General features: G+C 33.6%; 2 protein-coding genes and 1 long non-coding RNA gene across 15 annotated transcripts in view; 1 reads left to right on the forward strand and 2 right to left on the reverse strand.

Moving 5' to 3' along the window:
• LOC141451914 (voltage-gated inwardly rectifying potassium channel KCNH6-like) overlaps positions 1-11,356 on the reverse strand; it is a 522,696-nt gene extending 511,340 nt beyond the window's left edge. For 3 of the 5 annotated variants that reach the window (XM_074123724.1, XM_074123722.1, XM_074123725.1), the window contains exon 1: positions 1,110-2,782. In XM_074123724.1, the coding sequence (XP_073979825.1) occupies positions 1,110-1,185 (76 nt within the window). In that variant the 5' untranslated portion in view covers positions 1,186-2,782. Of the gene's footprint in view, positions 1-1,109; positions 2,784-11,084 lie in introns of those variants that run through there. The other 2 variants (XM_074123727.1, XM_074123721.1) reach the window with 2 other exon arrangements.
• LOC141451924 (uncharacterized) lies at positions 5,895-12,872 on the forward strand. The gene is made up of 3 exons (XR_012457201.1): positions 5,895-7,160; positions 7,491-7,747; positions 11,792-12,872. It is a non-coding gene; the product is annotated as an uncharacterized lncRNA (long non-coding RNA).
• Positions 12,873-19,488: 6,616 nt separating this feature from the next.
• The window catches only part of MRP (Multidrug-Resistance like Protein 1), a 65,562-nt gene continuing 61,760 nt past the window's right edge, over positions 19,489-23,290 (reverse strand). For all 9 annotated transcript variants that reach the window (XM_074123749.1, XM_074123754.1, XM_074123750.1 and 6 more), the window contains 5 exons: positions 23,050-23,199; positions 21,458-21,616; positions 20,838-20,978; positions 20,477-20,697; positions 19,489-19,650 (listed from right to left, as the gene is read on the reverse strand). In XM_074123749.1, the coding sequence (XP_073979850.1) occupies positions 19,539-19,650; positions 20,477-20,697; positions 20,838-20,978; positions 21,458-21,616; positions 23,050-23,199 (783 nt within the window). In that variant the 3' untranslated portion in view covers positions 19,489-19,538. The remainder of the gene's footprint in view (positions 19,651-20,476; positions 20,698-20,837; positions 20,979-21,457; positions 21,617-23,049; positions 23,200-23,290) is intronic.

Below are 23,290 nucleotides of genomic sequence, written 5' to 3' on the forward strand. Positions count from 1 at the left end.
CAATCTCAAAATATGGAAAAATTCTATTGGGTAAAGTGAAACTTCCGCTTCACTGAATTTCCACTAGAAACCTGATTGTGACTTCTTCTCTTGGGTGCCTAATATCAAATTGGAACTCGGCAAATTTTTTTTTCCAGCTCAATTTGTAGAAAAGCACTTTTTTCTGCCTCAGAGGATCTCAAATCGGAGATATTTCCGGTAAAAAAAAAAGGGGAGAAAATCCACACAATCACAATACCATCTCTTACTATAGTAGAGTAACAGGAAGTAGTGATAAAGAAAGGGTTAACCCCTCCACCCGGATATACTCTACGTAATAAGAGTACACCGAATTTCGTCGAAGCCGTGGGGCTAAAAAGGATAATTGTAGGCCTATTAAACTGGCCACTGCAGGCCCCCAGAAAACACATCGCATCGCATGGGCACCTGGCAGATGACACAGCCTTTGTAGGTTCTGTCAGGAGGAGGATACGGCACTCTGTTCTGTGTTGTGTCAGTGTGAGGGGCTAAGGATGTTACTCCCTCAGGGGGGAGAGCTTTACCCAGAATTAAGATTCTGATTAAACGGACGGGTCTGGGGTGGGTGGGGGGGGTGGGGGGTGGCAAGCTCCAGAAGTTGGAGGGAGCCACAATAGATCTCCCAAAGGGGTCGCAGTGGCGTAGGCCTTAAAAGGCCACCCTATTAGAATCTTATCTTACACAGAAAATTTGCAATAATTTTACTAATAATTTCGCACCACCTGTCCATGGACATGTCCAAGCTTTAAGAGAAATCGCCACAGAATCAGCTGGCGATTCCATCTCCCACAGGCCCACCCACTTCCTATCAAAAGTCCCACAAAAAACGTGGTACTACCGGTACGTGAGATTAAAGAAGAACACACGCACACACACACAGAGAGAGAGAGAGAGAGAGAGAGTGAGAGAACTTCCCTTGAACAATATAATGAAAGAAAGCAAATAAATATAATTGGTATTTTGATTAAAAGTGCATTCTTGCATTAACACTGTAATGCAGGTAAATTGATTTACCACACAAACGCAAAAAAAAAAAAAAATGCATCAATATACACAATATAACAATCTTTCCTGTTTTTTGGTTTACTTACTATGCGTGTCGAACTTCCTGATAATAGTCTCGATGATGGTGGTGCGAGGTGCCACGTGACCTCTGCGGACCGGCATTGTTGATCCAAAAAAGAAATTTAAAAACTAAAAAATGAAACCAAAAAAACTAAGCTAACTAGCTTAACACTTATTTTAATCATTAAACTAAAAGAAAAACAAACTTGGGAACTTTTGCAAAAGACCAACACTTTTCTTTCTTTTTTCCAAGAAAGGGCTTAACTATAATTTTTCTTCCAGCACTGCCACTTCTTTTTTTTAAAAACAATAATAATAATAAAAAAAATAAAAACACTGTCTTTTAAAACAAAAAACAAATGGAACTCCAAAAAAAAAAAATTGTTTATAAAAAATAACTTAAACACAATAAAAATATTTATCCAAAAAAATCAATAAAAAAAAAACTAAAAGCAGAACAATAAAAAAAAAAAAAAACACTTTCAATCTTCTGAATATTGATTTCTCCTTTTTAAAAAATTCGTTACGCTTCCCTTTGTTTTATGGTCGATTTGGATTTTTGCCAAAAAAAAATTTTTTGTTTTTTGTTTTTTTCAGTCGAAAAAAATCTTCTTTCTTCCATTAAAACAATAAAAAAAAAACAAAAATATTTTAAAAACCAAAATGGTGGACCCACACTTTCTTGATAAACTTTTTATGATTTTTTTTTTTTTTTTTTTTGAACTTCCTCTTTTTGTGGATGTTGGTTTATTTGTTCGGCACTCGCGGTTATTATTTGTTTTCTTACATTTTGTTTGTTTCAACCATAAGTTTTTTTTTTGTTTTAAATATATTTATATATTAATTATATTATATTTATATACATATATTTTTAAAGTATATAATAATTAATGTATTGAAAAAAGTGTGATGCTTAAAAAGTTTTTCCCCAGTGAATCGATATTAATTAAGGAATCATAAAAATTCTGAGTTCAATTTTTTTTTAAATTTAGTGCAAGAAATATAGGCAGATAAGTATTTATTTTTTTTTTAAATCTTTATTTGTGAGATTGTAAAATAAATTATTAATAATTTTAATTTTATTTTATTTTTGACTAACAAAATACACGATTGTTGGAGGCACACGCTTTTTTGAGGCACTCTCTGGTTATTGCATTACTTAATATATAATGAATATATTATATATATATATATATATATATATATATATTTACAAATCATCTACGCCAAAAAAAAAAGAAAAAGAAAGAAAAATGAAGAAAAACTTGGAAATTTAAAAAAATAAATAAATAATATTTAAAAATAAATATAAAAAATCCTATTTGGTCCTATAATTTTGTGTGAGCACATAATTTAAAGAAATCAAAAAAAAAAAAAGAACCCAAATTTTTTAAAAAATGGAACCAAAAAAAGTTGGATCACATAATTTTAGTTCAAAAATACTTTTTCTCAGTATTTTTTTTTTTTTTTTTTGAGGCAGGCCCGGAAAACGCGTAGTTTTTCCCCCCCAAAAAATAACGATTAATATACGTCCAATAGTTTAAAGAAAAACAAAAAACAAAAAATTAATAATATAATAATATTTTGTAATTAATAATAATAATAATAATAAAAAATTCTTTATTTTGGTGTGTCAGTGTGTGTATGTATGTGTGTGGGGGTCGCTCGAGGCTCCCGCTGGTCGCGACGCCGTCGACCGAGGTACTGAAGACCCCAAGCTGTGAGCGTATCCCCACTTCTGCGCCACAAAATATCCCTTCCACAACAGGCGCGTTCAAAACTACCACCACAATATTGTTGTGTATGCTACCCCCCCCCCCTTCCAGCTTGCGTCCCCACCCCCCCTCTATGTAGTTCCCATTGCTCTGGGTTTCCCCCCGCCCCTTTAACTAACCTATTCTTGCAGCTCTTTTTTTTTTTTAAAGTTTTGGAATTGGACTAGTTTACTTTTAGTTCACTCAATTGCTCACGTTGAGCGCACAACCGCTGGGGGTTCAAAAAAAACAAAAAAACTTTAAGGTGGATTGCGATCGTGATATTTTAGATTTTGATTTTTTTGAGTAATTAATTAATTAATCAAGATTTTTGCAAATTATTGATTAATACTTAAGAATATTGCACAGGATGTTCAAATCCCTCAAATCCTAAGTCCATTTCCTTTTGAGGTATCACTCAAGCGAAGACGCCCACGAAAGTTTTCACCTCACCCCTACTTCTTGCTCACCCCCTATAGGGGCGTTACAGACGAAATCTGGACTTACTGGCAAAGAACGATCATCATCTGATCTGTAATCTTCCAACATATCGATGGAATTCAATACAATAATTTCTTGGATTCATTGGGACGGATCTGGTTCCTCAAGGCAGTGGCAGTCTGACAAGTTTATTGTATAAAACCCCCCAAAATCATAGGTCTATATGGACCCCCAGGGGTCGATCTGAGCCAGGGGGTTCGAAGGAAAAACAATTTCGAACCCAATGTAGCGGAACCTTGCAAAGAAACACCCAGGCACACACCCATCTCATTAATTAAGAAGCAATACTGTCGTTACTTTACTTATTATTTAATAAATATTAAGGTATTTAAATTTCAACATCAAGATATTTTTCATAAAACTATTTGTTACACAATATAAAATTACTTTAATAAATGTTTAAAATCATAAAATAAATGTACAAAAACACAGTACCTAATAGTTTTATTTTTAATTAACTGAGAATTACTTTTATGATGGGGGTCGATGGAGATTTCGAAAAATTATATAGGGGGGTCCATGATCAAAAAAGTTTGGCGACTCCTGGCCTAAATGGTCTAACAGGTGATTTCCTTCCTTTTATAACTCTTACATAAATCTGTTTAGCTCATCCTGAAAATCCATATCCCAGGAACGGAGAAAAAAAGAGGTAGTAGAAGACTGAAACGGGAGGTGAGCGATTTTTTCAAGCGGGGGCTTAACGTCCAACTACCGAATTAGGTGTCGTGGACGGAAGCGACTAGCAAACATACTTTACTGTAAATTTCTTTTATTAACCATTAAATAAAATCCAAGGCCTACAGACCGGGAATCAAACCCAGTACCACAATACATATTAGCTTCGCAGGTCTCGCCTCTAACCGCTCGGCTACCGTGGCGCCTGACGATTTGTTTGTTAGTTAGAACCTTGCGAGTAAATGGAAGTCGATTGAGGTTCAAAACAATTTCTTTGTTTTTGTTTTTAAAGCCAAGGCTCCAAAAAATTTAAATCAAAACAGACATTTAGCGATATCGCCAAGAAACAAGCTTTCTGTAGCGCGATCTCACGACGCTTTGAGCGGAAATCCATTACACTTGGCTTGACTTACAAAAATATTCCAAATAAACTTAAACTACCTAAACTTGTAACACATTTAGTGTTACTAAAATTCAGTTATCTTGGGAAATTCTCGAACTAGAGAAGTCACCCAATAAGGCAACAAAAAAAATCGATCTGAAGCCAGATCATCATCGATTACGCTAGAAGTTCCCCCATTGTTTACATAAGATTACACGAGAGTATGCAATGATGCACAAGACAAAACACCGTTACGACTGGGAGCCTATTAATATACTGTCTCCTTTATAAATTGATTTTTACACCCCCTCTCCCCTTCGCCCACGATTATAAATAGTGCTGACCTCTACTGGGAGCGGACAGTAATGGTGTCAAAGAATAATTCCACATGTCAATAGGCCATTAAGCCTAATAAAAACATAATTTACTTTTCCTATATTCTGACAAAACTTTAATACCTACTCCATAATAGCGGGTTATTTTATATAGTTATTTACAATTCTTCGTGACTATTAAATAATTATTATTATTAATAAAAAAATTATTAAACAAATACTTAATTAAAAAATAACATTTTCATTTCTATAAAATTTGGAAGTACATTTAAAGAAATTAAGACAAATGACAAAAAAGAATATCACAACAAAATGAGAAGTCGTAAATAAACAAACTGCCGACACTTTAGTTCCGGTTTTAACCGAAATTTCTTGTAAATTTACGCAATTTTTAATTTTGGTTAACTTTTCTTTCAAAAATGTTACAATTTAGTTTTAAAAAAACATTACTAACTGCATGAACGAGGTGTGGCTATTAAATAACCAGACTGATGCTGTAAAACATTTTATTTTAAATATTTAAACATATTTAGTTATTACCACCTTCAATATACACCCCTCCCCTATCCCTACAACGCTCCATGCGAATTTACCATTGTTCGAAACAGTGCTGGAAGTCTTTTTCTTCTGTCAGCTCCTGTACTCGTATGACGCGTGCCGCTTTTTTTTCCACAATTTCAACGTTCTGAAATCGTGTTCCTTTTAAAATGCAGATTTGACTTTGGGGAACAGATCTAAAGTCACATGGGGCCAGTTCAAGGCAAATAAGGCTAGGGATGGCCTAAAACTGGGATTTTGTACTAGGCTAGAAACGTCGTCTTGTGACAGACAATGCAGTGTGAGCCGGCGCGTTTTCTTGATGGAGAACCTCGGTGACTTGTTCTTCCACAAATCTCGGGTCGCTTTTTTTCCCTTAATCTTTCACGGAGTTGAGCAAGCACCTAACGGTAGTATAATGTTGATTAATTATAATTGATATTTTCATCCGTTTTGGACGTGTGGAAGGGCGACCAGGACGGTCATCATCTCCGACGTCTTCTCGGCCATCTTGGAAACGCTTGATCCACTCAAAAACTTGCGCTCGTGATAAACATTCATCGCCATAAACTTCTTTTAATAAAAGATAAGTTTCAGGAGCGGTTTTACCCAAGTTTTGATGTGAAATTTCACGACAATTCGTTGCTCTACTACATGTGTAGTATCATGTTTTCGGCAAAACGATAGATTTCTCTACAAACACGTGAGACGCTGCAATCGAAAGAGAAGGCTTTACGCTGCACAGCTGTCGGTCATTAGGATTTGGCGCATGCATAGTTCTACTGTAGCAGCATCAGTCTCGTTATTTAATAGCCACACCTCGTATGTAGTTCTATAACTTTCATTTGCAACAATTTACTCCCCGGAAAATGCTAAGGTAACTTTTAGGAAAAAGCGTTGGTGATTTTTCCCTGTTCAATACCATTTTAGGGTTTCCAATAAAAAAAATGAGGTTGTAAGACACCCTAAGTACAACGTACGGACAAAGTTTTAACGGAAATCGTCGCGAGCTGTTTTCGAGAAAAGCTATAGGAAAAGTGGAAAATCTCTTCTATAAAGGGATACTTCCGGTTGAGCGGAATCTGACCCCTGAGTTTCAGGCGGATCCCTTGGTGAGACGAGAACTGAAATGTAAAGTTTCATCTTTCTGCAATATTTTTCCTTTCAAAACTTAAAACGGGTATTTCCCAGGGGAAAACCAGAAAAAGAAAATTCGATATGATCATATTTTCCTGTCCTATTAAGTACAAAGAACAGGTTAAACTTTGGACTCTTTAAAACGGGTAGGTCTTTATCTACTAAGCGATTGCAGGGTACGCCTTTTTTTGGCCCGCAAGAGCAGGTCACTCAATAACAATAGAATCACTTTAAAGCATGCCGCCACAGAGAAACCCCCTCCCATTGGATCAAGAGAGACAGAACAGCATTTTGTAAATGACAGTTGAAAGAAGTTGTTGACCAACTACCAACAACTTACGGCAGGAGCACAACTACGTCATTAAACTTTGTCTTCTCATCACTTATTTAGAAAAAGTATTGATTAGCTCATCAATGTCGTATTACCCAACCCCTCTTTTTTATAAATCCAAATGTGCGCAACCGAATTAATTCTTTACTAAAATTAAGGTCACAGCTGTTTTTCCCCCTATTTTTCGATTTAAATATTCCATTTATTAAAAATATGGGGTAAATTGTTACTGACAAAGAGGCGATAAAGAGGATTATTAACTCTTTTTAATTTAGGGTATAAGTTATAAAACTTAAATGACGTAACACACAACATAATGATCGACCCAGAAAAGTAACCATAATAACAAAAAAAAAATCGACCTAACCTCGTAATATTTAGGTCGACCTCACGAACTGCACTAAATCTGGTTAAGTTTATAGCAGGTAATAAGCCATTTTTATCAGCCAAATGATATCTTTGTTTTTTTTTATACAAACTTATGTTACAAAGATTTTTTAAACCTACTTCCTGACTTTTTATCATTTATTACCAGTATTACTCGGAAACGTAACAAAATTTCCGGTTAGAGTTCTACAGACTGTCAGCTAAATCCATCTTTAATATCCACAAAATGGAGCTTTCTAGAAACAACTTTCTCTAACTACTATTCTTTAAAGTTACAACTCGCTAGTTTGCTCCAAATAATGGAACTTGAAACATAGCTTAAACTTTATGAAGTTTGTAAAACATTACAAGGAACTGAAATGTTACAGGGAATCTACGTAGTTTACATAGGAAATCGTAGGAATCATTTTTCGAGAAACACGCAACAAAGTCTTAGAACAATCCATGGAGTGAAGAGACGTACTTCCGGTTGCGTAATACAGGGAATCTACGAAGATTGCAGGAAATCCTAGGAGTCATTTTGCGAGAAACACTAAACAAAGTGAAAGTACATAAGTAGCGAAATAAGCATATCAGGTTTTTGCTGCAGAACTGGCATAATGAGTGGCTAACAAAATTTTAATAGGTAAGCAACAATTACGCATCAATCTAATAAATAATGATTGGCTAAGTATGAAGGCCTTATTATTTATAAAACGCACGAAATATTCTCCATGAACTTAAACCAAAGTTCAAAAGTTTCATTACAAATTATATAATGAATTTAACTGAATTTCTTATTTATATTTACTTTTTTTTTTTTTTTTTTTTTTTTTTTTTAAATTTATTTAGCCATTTACAATCTGTATAATACACTATACAATAAGTAAATAAGGAGATAGAAGTATAGAGGCGTGAAAGGCAGGAGGAAAGAAACTGCCCAGCGGCAGCACTTTCTGCAGGATATTTATTTTAGGCCTTCAGACTGCGAGGAAGTCGCGGGGATTTATATTTACTAAAATTTAAAATCATAAAATGAAGATTTATTATACTTATTAGAAATTACTGTATGAAGGCCTGAAAAAAGATCCAATAAGCCACCAGTTATCTCTCAATCAGTTACTACCTTGAACCCCAAAAAGATAAAATTGTAAAATAATTTGGCATACTCTAAGAAAAACGATCAACAATCACGTACCATCAACAAGACGAATTAAAATCTCTTCTATTCCCAATCATCAATCGAAAGTACCAATCACAATAAAAACCAAATGAAACTAGTCATGTATGAAGCTATTTACAGACCTCCTTGCTTACAAATGAAAACTATTACAAGAATTACAAAAAGAGAAAAGAAATCTCAAGAATTGCAGTGAAAGCACCATGTTTCAGCCATGCTAAATAAGGATCTAGGGATGTCAACAATTCGGCATCACATTAGCACACAATTTAAAATTTACCATGCCAAACTATTCCACGTTGATAGAACAATAAAATAATGACAATATTTAAAAAACTTCTATTAAAAAACCTTGAATAAACTAAAATATTTTGGGCTTAAAATTAATTTTTATTTGCACTTTACATTTTCATATTTTAACTGTAAAATTGTGGTTATAAGTTACCTTAGTTATAGTAAAAAGGGGATACTATTTTTAGAAACTCAACTTCCAAAATAATTTTGGTTTCTTACTTCAAACTACAATGCAGAACATCTTGCAATATGTCTGGTAAATAAAAAATAATTAGTGGTTCTAATTATAAGTAAAATTTACCAATAATTAATGGTTATTTACTACCATAACGCTATTCGTATCTCAATAGTCGCTCGACTCTACTACGAGGGTCGTTTGAAAAGTCCGTGCAAAGTCAGAGAGATAGCACTACTGGCGCGTATCGAGGTTATGTTTAGTTAGTTGCATCTCTTGGTAGAACGCACACCAAGTTTCAGCCAGATCGGTCTATTTCTTAGTGTTTGGCATTCGTTTGAATCGAGGAAGTCGAGTGATTTTCAAAAAATGGACGAAAAGAATTTCGTGTGTTGATTAAACACTACTTTATGAAAGGCAAAACGCCTCAGGAGACTAAAGAGAAGCTAGATAAACATGATGGTGACTCTGCACCTTTGATTAGAACAGTTTATGAGTGGTTTCAAAATTTTCGGAGTGGCCATATGGGCACAAGTGACGCTGAACGTTCTGGACGCCCTGTTGAGGTTACTACTCCAGAAATCATTGATAAAATCCATGATATGGTGATGGATGACAGAAGAGTGAAGGTGCGTGAGATTGCTAGTGCTGTGGGCTTCTCGAATGAACGGGTACATAATATTTTGCATCAACATTTGGACATGACAAAGCTATCCGCAAGATGGGTGCCGCGATTGCTCACGCTTGACCTAAAACGAAATCGTGTGAAGTGTTGCAAGGACGGTTTGCAGCTGTTCCAGAAGAATCCGCAGGACTTTAAGCGTCGTTTCGTCACTGTGGATGAAACATGAATACATCACTACACTCCTGAGACCAAAGAACAATCTAAACAATGGGTTACCAAGGGGGAATCTGCGCCAAAAAAGGCGAAGACCGTTCCTTCGGCCGGAAAGATTATGGCGACTGTCTTTTGGGATTCGCAAGGAATAATCCTCATCCACTATCTGGAAAACTATTATATTATTCATATTATTCATCGTTATTGGACCGTTTGAAAACCGAGCTGCAAGAAAAACGCCCACGATTGGCCCACAAAAAAGTCCTTTTCCATCACGACAACGCACCAGCTCACACCTCAGCAGTTGTGGTCGCAAAATTAATGGAAATAGGATTCCAACTTGTTTCACATTCCCCCCTATTCTCCAGACTTGGCTCCCTCGGACTACTATTTGTTCCCCAATATGAAGAAATGGCTGGCGGGAAAAAGATTTTATTCAAACGAGGAGGTGATTACAGAAACGAATGGCTATTTTTCAGACTTGGACAAATCCTATTATTCGGAAGGGATCAACAAACTAGAGCAGCGTTGGACGAAGTGTATAAGTCTAAAAGGAGACTATGTTGAAAAATAAAAAAGGTTTACCCAAAAAAATTAAGTAGTTTTTATTTTTGCACGGACTTTTCAAACGACCCTCGTATTAACCACCGTATTACATCAAATAATGAAAACTCATCTTTCTTTTATTTAAAAAGAAAGGAAATCTAAAACCCTTAATAGTATTTATACTTTTAAATTTAAATATTTAAAAAGCTGAATGACAACGGACTGAATTCAAATTTCTCTTCGCAAACTTGATAGTTTATTCAATCTCTGCAGATGATTAAAAAATCCAAATTGGTTTAGAATTACAAAAACCTAGGCAACACTAATGGATAAATTGAATGGACGAATTACTTCGAATTATAACTGATTCATTTCGTTCTAAATAAGGAACAAAATTGATTACAAAATTTTCGCTCCCAAAAGTTTTAAAGTTTGTCTGAAAAGGTACCAAATTCCTGATTTTGTAATACATTAAAAGCAAATGGGTAAAATTGTAAAATTTTAAGCTGGTAAAAATTCAAAAATTACAATAGTAATTTCAAACACTGGTGTTTGTTAGGTCGTTTGAAAACAATCGTGTTTACTACAAAAGAATCAGAAAAAGTTAGGCACTTATAATTTCAAATCACGATCATGCTAAGCCAAAACATAGCGCACCTAGCGGTAACTCAGCAAAGATGTAACGTTATCAAAGAGAACAAAGATTCAATTTAAAAAAATAAGTGAATATAAATCGCACTAATTATGAAATTATTAATCAACAGTAGTATTTGATAGCTACAATAGAATGCATTGGAAATTCAGTTAACTGTTAATTCAAATGGATTCAAGCAATGCAATCATAACTCATTCAGTTCATTTAAAACAAATACTGATTCGATTTATAAAAAAAAAACTGGGAAACTCAGTATCATTTATTAAAGTAATTAAAAATATACACAAAGTCTTACCTTGTTTAAAATTGTAATTCTCCTCTTAATGATGATTGCCTTAACTTGAGCCCAGGTCATCCGTTAATCACTTACTTTTACACAAATTTAATACAAATCACAACTTAACATAAGATAACGGTGATATTCACGAGTTCCGAATTACTTACACTAAATAATTTAAACACTATCTCCACTTATAATATAGTGACAAATCTTAAAATTATGTGAAATTAAAATAGCGATAACGTTCTAATGCAAACACGGATGCCGCGATAACCGCTAACTGACTATAAACAGCTGATCATTATAAGGCTATAATTTATTATTTTCTTTGGACCTTGCTCTGAGCAAATAAGTTTATGGAAGAAAAAAAAAATGCAATACACATTTAGTTTTGCTAATAGTTTTTATTTCCTGTTTTTCATAATAGATTGGCATCTTCAATCCAGCATTGTTCTTAATATTAACTTTCGAATGCAGAAACAGCTTTCACGGCAGCATTGCCGCGAAATTAAGTGGAAAGATTCATGTATTCCCGATGGTTTTTACTGTTCAGTAAAATGATGGGTATCAATTAAAGCCCTTTTTTTAAAAAATAAAAAATAAAAGGCTGAAAAATTCAACGCAAATCACCAATAATTCTTAACTTTTTAACTGTAACTTTTTGTGAAGGAGATATTATGTGAATGTCAGGAGGTGACAGTAAATGTTGTTCATGTTGTTAGGCTGGGATATCAGCAGGAACGCCAAGATCCCTGAAGAAGTGGACTTCTAAATACGGTATTGTGCAGACTGTAAGTTTTATTGTTAGTCTAATTTGTGAAATGGATAAATTTAAGAAGTTTAGATAATTTAAATTTTCTCTTACGGCTATGTCAGTGTCTATTGCTAATGGGCGCAATATATTTCTAGAAATACTCACAAGAAATAATCTTAAGGGAGAGATGAAGTTAGACTCACCTTTGTAGTAATTGTTTCATATTTTTGTACGATTCTGACATCTGTAAATTAACTCATATTTATAGGTATCAAATGTACTTCTGAAGTTCTTAGTTGGAATAATAACCCAAGTTCTCTGGCTTTCATGTTCGCAAGATTACGTAGCATCTCCATCTACAATATCTCGTTTGAATGTTTTCCTTGACTTCCTAATTCTTCGTGGTGATTAAATTTTAAAGACAGTTCAAGCTTACCTTACTTCCAAACCGCATGATACTCATCTCGACTTTGCACACAATTACAGCTTTTAACAATGAAATACTGCAGCTAATTTAATGCAATCTCCCCAATACTGCACCCATTTGGGGAAAAGCAAAGTATAGTAAGGTTTAACTACAGACATACTACAGTCAAGACTCTTGAGTATTGAAGCTTTTACAGATGACGCTCGGTTAATTAGAAGGTTACAGGCAGCTTGAGTTTGATTTGATTTCAATAGTGGTGCGTTGATCTTGTTTTTGGGTTTAAGACTAAAGTAAAATTATTGGAAACAGGCTGCAATTAAGGCTATAAAGCGTAGGAGGTATTACTTCACTGTAGTGAAAAAAACTCTAAGTTCAGTGGGTTGGTCTTCCACTTCAGTATGGTATGAATACAATGGTATTGTGTACTAACTAAAAAGAGTTTCAATTCTTTGTAAAAATTCTGAGTTTGCCCCCAAAAAAACCTCTCTACCGGAAGGAAGTAACACTTTACTGAATGGTTTACTTACTTCTTTTAGATTTCCTTAAAAATAGCTTTAACTATTCTATTTAAATTTTCTCTTCTCGCAGATTGTTCTAGGTCGATTGTCGAAATTGAGGGTCTCTAAGGCAGTGATGGCGAACCTATGACCCGCGGGTCAGACACTGACCCGCGGAAGCTTTTTCACTGACCCACAATTGCTAGGCAACTAGGTTTGTTTACGCGGGTTGATTTAGATTTTCTAATTGTATGGATAATTTACAATAGGCAAAAAAAGTATTTGCACACCCTGTTATTTCAAGGTTTCATATAAAAAAAAATCGCTTTTTTTCCCAAATTACGTTTATTTAACTTCTTAAATCAAGCACTATAAGATGATAAATAAAAATATGCAAAAGAGTCAAATAAATTAAGTATAAAGAACATAATGTTATTTTATACTGCAAAAAAAGTATTTGTACAGCTGTAATTTGGGATCTCTTGACATGTAAATAAAACAAATGCCCTAACAAAAGAGGATTAACGTCACCTTTGGTACTGTCTATACTCCCTTTACTAGATTCATTAGTTTTAATTGTGTTTTCAACTAGTGCATTGAGATGGCTCCAAAATCTAGAAAAATTCCTGTGAGTGTGAAACAGGAAGTGCTTATATTACATCGTGCTGGAAACAGTAATAGAGAAATCGGAAATAAAGTAAATTTATCGTTTTTAACAGTGAGGTATATCATTAAAAGAGGAACAACAGAAAATAAACAGCGAACAGGTCGACCAAGAGCCTTAAATGAACGGGAGAGGAGGAAGGTCGTCAAAGACACGCTGAGGAAACCAACTCACAGCGCTCAAAAACTTGCGCATGACCTGGCGTCTTGTTCAGGAAAGACGGTTACACCTCAAACAATAAGAAACGTCCTTCACAATAAAGGCATACGAGGCAGGCGACCCTTAAAAAAGCCATATATTAGTGAGGTTAATAGGAAAAAACGTCTTGAGTTCGCCAAAGAATTTGTTAAAAAACCTGTTGAATTTCGGGAAAAAATTATTTTTTTCTGATGGAAGCAAGATTGAGGTTTTTAAACCACAAAATATAATAACAATCTGGAGAAGAAATAAAACTGGTTTGAATACAAAAAATATATTAAAAACTGTTAAGCATGGAGGAGGATATATCTTGGTTTGGGGCTGTATGGCTTACTCTGGGGTGGGTAATTTAGAAGTTATTGAGGGCATAATAACAGCTCGGTCTTATTTGGAGGTGTTGCGAGGCAACTTGAAGGCAAGTGCTGTAAAATTATGTTTGGAGAACGATTTTCATTTCCAGCAGGATAACCATCCAGAACATACGGCCAACATTACAAAAGAATGGCTCCTTTATAATGCCCCAAGAAGATTACTGAACCCACCTCAATCACCAGACCTGAACCCAATTGAAAATCTGTGGCATATTTTGGACAGGAAAGTCCGCCAGACCTCTATTACAAGTAAGGAGCACTTAAGACAAGTGTCAGTTAATTCCTGGAACAATTTATCAGATGAGGTGACAAGAAATTTAGTTGAATCAATGCCAAGGCGTTACAAGCCGTAATTGAAGCTAAAGGGATGCACACTAAATATTAAGGACAATGTTATGATTGGTTATGGGTCAACCAAATTATTTTTTGAAATGTTTAACTAGGTGTGCAAATACTTTTTTTGCAGTATAAAATAACATTATGTTCTTTATACTTAATTTATTTGACTCTTTTGCATATTTATATTTATCATCTCATAGGGCTTGATTTAAGAAGTTAAATAAATGTAATTTGAGAAAAAAAGCGATTTTTTTTTATATGAAACCTTAAAATAACAGGGTGTGCAAATACTTTTTTTGCCTATTGTATATTCTATCTGTATTTTTTTCAATCACGCATTGACATAAAAGCAATTTAAATGCTATCTATAACCTTTAGTTTGATCATTACAGTTCTAAAACGCAAATGACGACAAATGCTTTTGTAGTATTTGAAATAAAGCAAAAGTATTTACAAAATAAAATGTATAATTTTATTCATATTTTGTTTGTTAAGAAAATCGATAACCCAAAGCAAATAACCATATTTAAGATTTTTCTTCAGATAAAACACACTTTTGTAAGGTTTTGTTCAGTTACGTTTGTCCCGTTTTACCCAGTTAAGCCAACTGAATTTTAAAGATGTTTAGTTTTGAAAATATTCAGTTTAAAATTTTTAAACTTAACTCTTGTGTAAATTAGTGACCCAAGAGCTAGTACTAAACAAAAAAAATGGAACAAAATTTGACCCGTGTCAAAAAGGTTCGGCCATCCCTGGCCTAAGGTAACATTTCAGCATGTTTGACTCTTGCGTGTATTTAAGAACGGATAAATGCCTCAATTAACTTTCATTTCGTACAGAATTACAAAACCGGCCACATTGGATTTTTCACTTTCCTAAGTATTATTTGGAGAAAATTCGATTTTCGACACTTTTTAGTGTACATTTTTTTCCAGTTCCTTGATATCAACTCCAGATTGCGCCATGAGAGAGTCATGTGAGTGTCCAATTTTGTTTCTAAAGCGTCTTAGGCTGGAAACATAGTGGAGCGGCGAGCAAAGCGGCGATGATAGCGAAGAGCAAAGCGGCAAAAACAAAAACTAGAAATAGATAGAGTTGCTCTATCTTCGCTTTGCTCGCCACTATGCGCGGTCCCATATGGTAACTTGTGTTTGATTTCGCCGCTTCGCTCTTCGCTATCAGCGCCGCTTTGCTCGCCGCTCCACTATGTTTCCATAGTTCCTTAGGCTGGAAACATAGTGGAGCGGCGAGCAAAGCGGCGATGATAGCTGCTTCAAATCAAAGAGAGTGACGAGCAGCGAGCAAAGATTCGCATGCACATAGTGACGAGTTTAGTCGCGTTCTCCTTTTGACAAAACAAGATGGAGGAACTATTTTTATATGAAAATTCTTCGTTGAAACTTTGGTATTTGCAGCAGCTTAGTAGTAGGAGCTGCAGTGTTCATGACATAAATAAGTCTAGAAATGAACTTGGTAAATTTCATCACTTGTACCAACAACTTCGGGAACATCCTGGCAAGTTTCATTCGTATTTTCGAATGTCTTATCAACATTTGATTACATACTAGCCCAGTGTAACCCCATTAATCAAAATCAAATTTTATTGTTTTTGAGTAATACAGCTCATAACATGAGTTAGGCTCAATATAGAAAAATTAACTATGTAGGTTATTTACTAAATACAAATCTGTGTAACCCCATTAATCCTAGCAGTTACTTTAAGATAATAAAATCAAAATAAATAAAAATAAAATAGAAATATATGCAGATAAAAAGAAATTAGTCAATTAAAAAAACACAATAATTTTATTAAATCACTACTCCATGATTTGTCGTAAATTAATGTTGTTCATCTGAAAAACTGGAGTAGTAGGACGCTACAGAAGAAGGATTGGAGAATTCGTCCTGATCAGAAGTAGTAGGACGTGAAAATGTAATTTAATTTTGCCTAGTATTTAGATGAAAGTTAGCATTAAGGGATTGAGAACCAAATTAAATGTAGCAAAAATTACCTGAATTCTCCATTAACAACTAATTGTTAATTAATTTAAACTATTAATTATTAAAAACTATTGTAGCTTCACAAATACTATGGCCCCACAGAGGTTTCTTTAAACAAACTAAACCAATAATGTAACAATATCCATAACCTTTACAAATTGAGCGCGATGAGAGCGAAGAAATCAAACATGTCATAACGCTTCGCTCTACTCTCTAGAGATAGCGTTGCTCTATCTTCGCTTTGCTCGCCACTATGCGCGGTCCCATATGTTTACCTGTGTTTGATTTCGCCGCTTTGCTCTTCGCTATCATCGCCGCTTTGCTCGCCGCTCCACTATGTTTCCAGCCTTATGCTTCTTGATTCTTATGTACACCACTTAATGGATGTAATAATCCATAACAGAGATATGGAAGGTATATTGGGGATATGGTTTTTTGGTTGGGGCTTATTCTGGAATCAGTTCCAAGGGTCAAAAGGAGAATCAAAACGCTCTTTGAACAGATCTACTCAAGAAATAAAAAAAAAGAATCCAAAAATTTATTTAAAAAATAAAAAGAAAAATCGAGTATATTTGAACTTAAATAAGAAAAGAGAAGATTACACATACAAAATTAAAAGACGATCTACAATCTAAACTAACATCTTTTTTTCTTTTCTTTTTTCTTTTTAACAATTTAAAAAAATATATGAAACAGCGCTACAAATTGCATAATACTTATTTTGTTTCAAAAGTCATAGGAATTTATTTACTTATATATATGTATATAACTATATTATATACTTTTAAATAAAGAAGAAATCTTCATCGGCAACAATCCAGATTTATGTGCAAATTAAGGTAACAATAAGTTAAGGCCTTCCTTTAAGTTTTAATTACGGATTATCTTATCCAATAGATAAATCTTTCAAAATTGTAATTTTCATAAAAAATATCTTCACTTTCATTAATTAATAATAATCATAAAAAAATAACAAGATTTATCGGGAGAAAAATTTTAAAATGAGAATATACACATATGCAATGGTGAGCAACATTGGCGATAGTTAATTCAGTCTTAAGAAAGGATGACTGAATAAAACTAAATTACTTACTGCGGTTTGCTTTGAATATATTCCTGCAGTAACTTTATCTATTAAGCTGAACTTTTAAAAATATGTAATTGTTGAAATATTCAATCCGGGGAGGAGAAAGTTAGGTTTTACTGTTTAGGATTTTTTTTTAAAATACATCGGTAAAGAGATTAGAAGATACGATGGTAGAAATGGCCAAAAGGGTGAGCTCCTAAACTATATTACAGAAATGGCTAACAGAAGAAAATACTGTTTTGCAAAGAATTTTTGTAGGGCGAAATTTCCTTGACAAAGAGCTAGGATTGCGGAGAGGACAAACGTCAAAACAGAATTTAAAAAAAAAAAATGAAAGAAGGGTGTTCTTCTTCCTGGAAGCTGGCAAGGCACACATTAATCCTCTTTTTTTTTATCTACAGTGCGCCTGAGGGAATACAAAAATCAACCTACGGTTTAATCGTACAAAAATATGAACTAAAACAGCTATATTTCATAGCATACGCTCGACCCCAGTGGCCCTGGACAGGTCGTATCCTCTTCCACAGGATAAAGTGATCGATTTTTTGGGGAATGCGAGTATTTTTTTTTTACCTCCAGGATATTTTGTAAAGTTAGAATTTATTTGAAACTTGACCTAATTTCACCTTCATTAAACTGCTTATGGATTTCCTGTCCTTCTCAGAGTGGAAATCAGGGAGGACTGAGCGTTATAATGGACAGCAAATGATCGCCCTACAGTAATGAGCACTGAGAAAGCTTTGTCGTAGTTCTGAATGCAGTAAAACACCATCATTAAGCTGCATAAGGATTTCCTGCCCTTCCCAGAGTGGAAATCAGGAGGACTGAGCGTTATAAAGGACAAGTGATCGCCCTACAGCAGTGATGGCGAACCTATGACACGCGCACTCATTTTGGGTGACACGCATTGTATATATATTATTGTATACCTTATTATATTACATATAATTAAGTAGATAAATTAAGTACAACAAAAAAAAATATATAGTTAACAGATTTAGTTTTTATAAAATCATTAAGTAATTAAAAACTGTATAATTTAATTGTACAGGGACAAAAAAATTATTATATAATTTTAAATAATTTAGCGAGTACTTTGAAGAAATTACGGTAATAATTGAGAATAAGGATCTTGGCAATCTTTCCTCAGATCAATTACCACCATAAATTGGGCCATTTAATAAATCTTTTTTTGTTTTTACTATGATTGTAAATATCAAAAAATTATGAAGTATTTCTATATTGACTGCGGCACCAGAGGTTAGATAGGGTTTTCCAAAATTTTGTCACGCCGGAGCTTAACAAAAAAGGTTCGCCATCACTGTTCTTACAGTAATAATGAACACTGAGAAAGCTTTGTAGAAGTTGTATAAATACAGTTGAAGGGAAAACGCCCAAAATATTATCTGATATATATATATATATACTCACAATTACACGAATCACCCACTGCATTTTATTACATATAATTAAGTAGATAAATTAAGTACAACAAAAAAAGAAAAAAGTTAACAGATTTAGTTTTTATAAAATCATTAAGTAATTAAAAAACTGTATAATTTAATTTGAACAGTATACTTTGTAAAATTTCACAAACCTTTTTTTGTTTAATAACATTTTAATAATAGGAATCATATAAAATAAATAAATAAAAGTACATAGTTTTTATAAATACTTGTAAAAAAAGGAAAAAAAAAATTGAGTAATATCTTACATAAAAATTATTGAAATAGATTTTAGAAAAAGAGTTTCAGTAAAAACAAGGAATGGACCACAATTACAATGAAAAACTATTTCATTTACAGAAGGAAAAAACCATCAATCAAGAAAATCACTTAATTTCCTTTAAGTACACTAAATTCCCTTTTATATAAGTACTTTTCTAAAAATTTTAGGTATCTCATTTTCATTCATATTGACAAAAGTACTTGCTTCCCTAATAATTAATTTATTTATTAATTTTAATAAAAGAAGGCAACTCCATTAATGTGATTAATCAATGGATTCTGTGATGTATCTATGATTATAAAAAAGAAGAAGAAAGTATATTTAAAAAAAAAAGTATTTAAAGCTCTCATTTCTCCATATTCTCTAAATTTTTCTTACTATCATCATTTCTTTTCTTTTATTTTTAAATTAATCCAGCATCTCTAGCCATTAAATAGAACAATGAGGTTGCATCACTTAATAGAGTGTTTGGTGAGTCGAATTCCACAATTTCTCCCTTGTCCAGGACGAGTACCCTGGAAAAAAAAAAATTGTACAAGAATATGCATGTAATTGAAAACTACTTAGAAAAAAAAAAGTAGTTTGAACATTTAATGGAGAAAATAGAATCAATTTTCCTGGAAAACTGGCAAGGCACATTAATACTCTTTTTATCTACAGTGCGCCTGAGGGAATACAAAAATCAATCTATGGTTTAATCGTACAAAAATATGAACTAAAACAGCTATGTAATGTGTGGTGCTTCCGTTTTTTTTTGGGGGGGGGGGATTCTTTAAAGGTTTCTAAATCAAAAAATTTGAACTTGGAACGATTTTCAGATACAGGATGAATTTGTTAAGGATAAGAGAGAGACTGTGAACATTGTGCACGAAACACAGTCGAACATAACTCTCTCACTGGATGTTGCTAATGTTACAAACAAGATTCTGAATTGAGATATTCATTGGACTGAGACAGATGGAATAGGTTAAGATTCTGGGGGAAGATTGGCCACAGGTTTTTTTTGGGGGGCGTGGCTTCTTATTCTGAAAAGCCCTAAGCCATACAGGCTCTTCGAACTCATAGTATTCGAAAAGAAGAATCCTCTTCATGGCAAGACGGTTTCCATTTGTTTTTCGCACTTTGTTTGAAAGAAAAATTGGTATGCATCAGTCCATTAAGATGTGCATCCTTGACATGCAAAGTATGAACTGACATGAAAGAAAATAGTTGCGATTCATTTGTTGAGGAAAATTGAGGAAAAATAACCTCAGCTCGCCTGGGTTTTACAAGGTTTTCCAAGTCATTCTTCTGTTCCGCGCATACAAACACTTTCAACTAACCGGAAGTCTCAGAATTTACCTGTCAGAATCCATAATCGTATTTATACGATGAGCAATAGTAAGTACAGTACAATCTGCGAATTCTGTTCTAATTGTCGACTGAATAAGATCGTCTGTCTCTAGATCAACGGCTGCTGTGGCTTCGTCCAACACCAGAATCTTGGTCTTCCGTAACAAAGCTCTGGCCAGACATACCAATTGACGCTGCCCTACGCTCAGATTGTCTCCGCCTTCGCTTACCTGTACACAAAAATGGGTGAGTAGATTAAAGATTCATAAAAATAGGATTCCCAGTAGCATTTGATTCCTTGAAGACTGGGGGTAGGATAACATGTTAGACCATGTTAAAACACAAATCCAGTCTACTTAAAAACACAAACCTGATGTTGAAGTCCTGCTGGCAATGTTTTGACGTATGCCTTTAGATGGGCCAACTCCAACGAACGCCATATCTGATCATCAGAGTATTTCTCAAATGGATCCAAATTGATACGCAAGGTTCCAGAGAATAATACAGGGTCCTAAAAAAAAAAAAAAACAAGCAACAGTATTTTTAATAATCATAAACTAAATCTGGTGGAAATGCTCCCATGACTAGTCTGTTTTAGTTTTAAACTTAAAATTGTGGCTTAAAATTTGGAAAAAGCTTCCGTAAAAGTCAGTTTTCATGAAAATAATTTCAATCTTTAAATTTTGGCAAGACTGAAGTGGTTCCTTTCCCGGAACCTCACTAAATTAATTTTTACCCGAAAATTTTCAACTGAAGTAGTTTTGGAGTTCTTTTGGTGAAGGAGATCTCTTTATATGTGCAATGAGTTTAAGAAGTCTGATTAAAAGTCGATTATATGGGCAATTTTCGAGGCAACTGAAAAATCGAATCAGTAAAGTCGTATTTTCCGATCACATAATTTGAATCTCTAAGTACCAAACCGAATTACCTCTATCAAAGCAAGATAGAGTGGTTAAATATATAGGACCCAATTACTATACAAACAACTACCTGAGGTATAATAGTTATTCTTGATCTGAGCGCATGCAGTCCCAAAGTGGAAATGTCTGTACCATCAATGTAAATACTTCCGCCAGCAGCTTCCACGATTCTGAACAGTCCCAGTGTTAGCGACGATTTACCAGCACCGGTTCTACCAACGATACCAACCTGAAATGAGGGCAGATAGATATGAATATAGGATGCACTTTATTTCAATAATAAAATAAATAATTAAAAAAAAAAAAATTCAAAACAATTAAATATAATGAAATAACAATTAAATATAATGAAATAACAATTAAATAAAAAACCCTGGTAAGCTCTTAGTTTAAGAGTGTGTAATGTAAACAGTGCAGGGGGAAAAAGATTTTAGCTTTTTTTTTTGTCTTTTCATTAAATTTTTAAAATAAGTTCACTTCCAAAGATATCATTTGATGATAACAATAATAATAATACCAGTAATTATAATAATAAAATCTCCTTAACAAAAACTTACAGCTTAAAATGTTATGTATAAGGGTTGATTAAACTACCTTTTTGCGTTTTACGAAAATCTGTCTAGTAGAAAACGAGATATTTAAAGTTAAATTTTGGTTTCGTTTGAAAAAGAGAAATCATTAACTCTAAATATCTCGTTTCCTACTGGACAGATTTTGACGAAATCTTATACAATTATAGACAAAAGTAGTCTCCATATTCAGATGAAATATAAACAAAATCTATCGAGTAGTTTTCGAGAGATTTGAAGTTAAAGATTTCACTGTTTTTAAACGAAACCAAAATTTACCTCTAAATATCTCGTTTCCTACTCGACAGATTTTGACGAAATCTTATACAATTATAGACAAAAGTAGTCTCCATATTCAGATGAAATATAAACAAAATCTATCGAGTAGTTTTCGAGAGATTTGAAGTTAAAGATTTCACTGTTTTTAAACGAAACCAAAATTTACCTCTAAATATCTCGTTTCCTACTCGACAGATTTTGACGAAATCTTATACAATTATAGACAAAAGTAGTCTCCATTTTCAGATGAAATATAAACAAAATCTATCGAGTAGTTTTCCAGATATTTGAAGTTAAAGATTTTACTGTTTCAAACGAAACCAAAGTGTAACTCTAAATATCTCGTTTCCTACTGGACAGATTTTCGTAAAACGCAAAAAGGTAGTTTAATCAACCCTTATACTTAACATTTTAAGCTGTAAGTTTTTGTTAAAGAGATTTTTGTACCTTAAGGGATTTTAGCTTTTATAGAAAAAAAGAAAAAAATTGTCAAAGTTGAGTGTTTTTCAACGTTACACTTTTTCGGACACTTTTTGACGATCAACCCTTATACGCATACGCAACTGTCCTACCGGGCAGTTATAATATCAAAATTTATATTTTCTTCTCTTACTTTATTAATAAAAAAAAATTAAATAACTGCTTCTTCTAAAAACATTCGACATTTATACTTTGTTTATATGAACCTCTTTGTCACACATAAGCTACCTGATTCATTTTTTTCCCCTATGATATTACTGTTAATTGAATATAATGTTATCCTAGTAATAATATCAGGGATAATGTATTATTATTAATAATAATGATAACCTACCTTTTCTCCACCATCTATTTCGAAGGTTATTCCCTTCAGAACTAGTTCCAGACCTTCTCGATATCTAATCTGTAACTTTTTGAATTCAACGTTTCCTTTCTCTGGCCAACTCTCGTTAACAACGTTTGGAGTGATTTCCCAAGCGGCTTCCTGTAAGCAATTAAGAGCACGGTAGATGCCACAGAAAAAGTTATTTATATTAAGAGAATATCAGAAGGTTTGCAAAGAGACTTTGTAATGG

This window comes from Rhodnius prolixus, unplaced genomic scaffold (assembly GCF_049639745.1).
Source record: "Rhodnius prolixus isolate KJV_2025 unplaced genomic scaffold, Rpr scaffold_14, whole genome shotgun sequence".
In the NCBI taxonomy this organism is placed as follows: Eukaryota; Metazoa; Arthropoda; class Insecta; order Hemiptera; family Reduviidae; genus Rhodnius; species Rhodnius prolixus.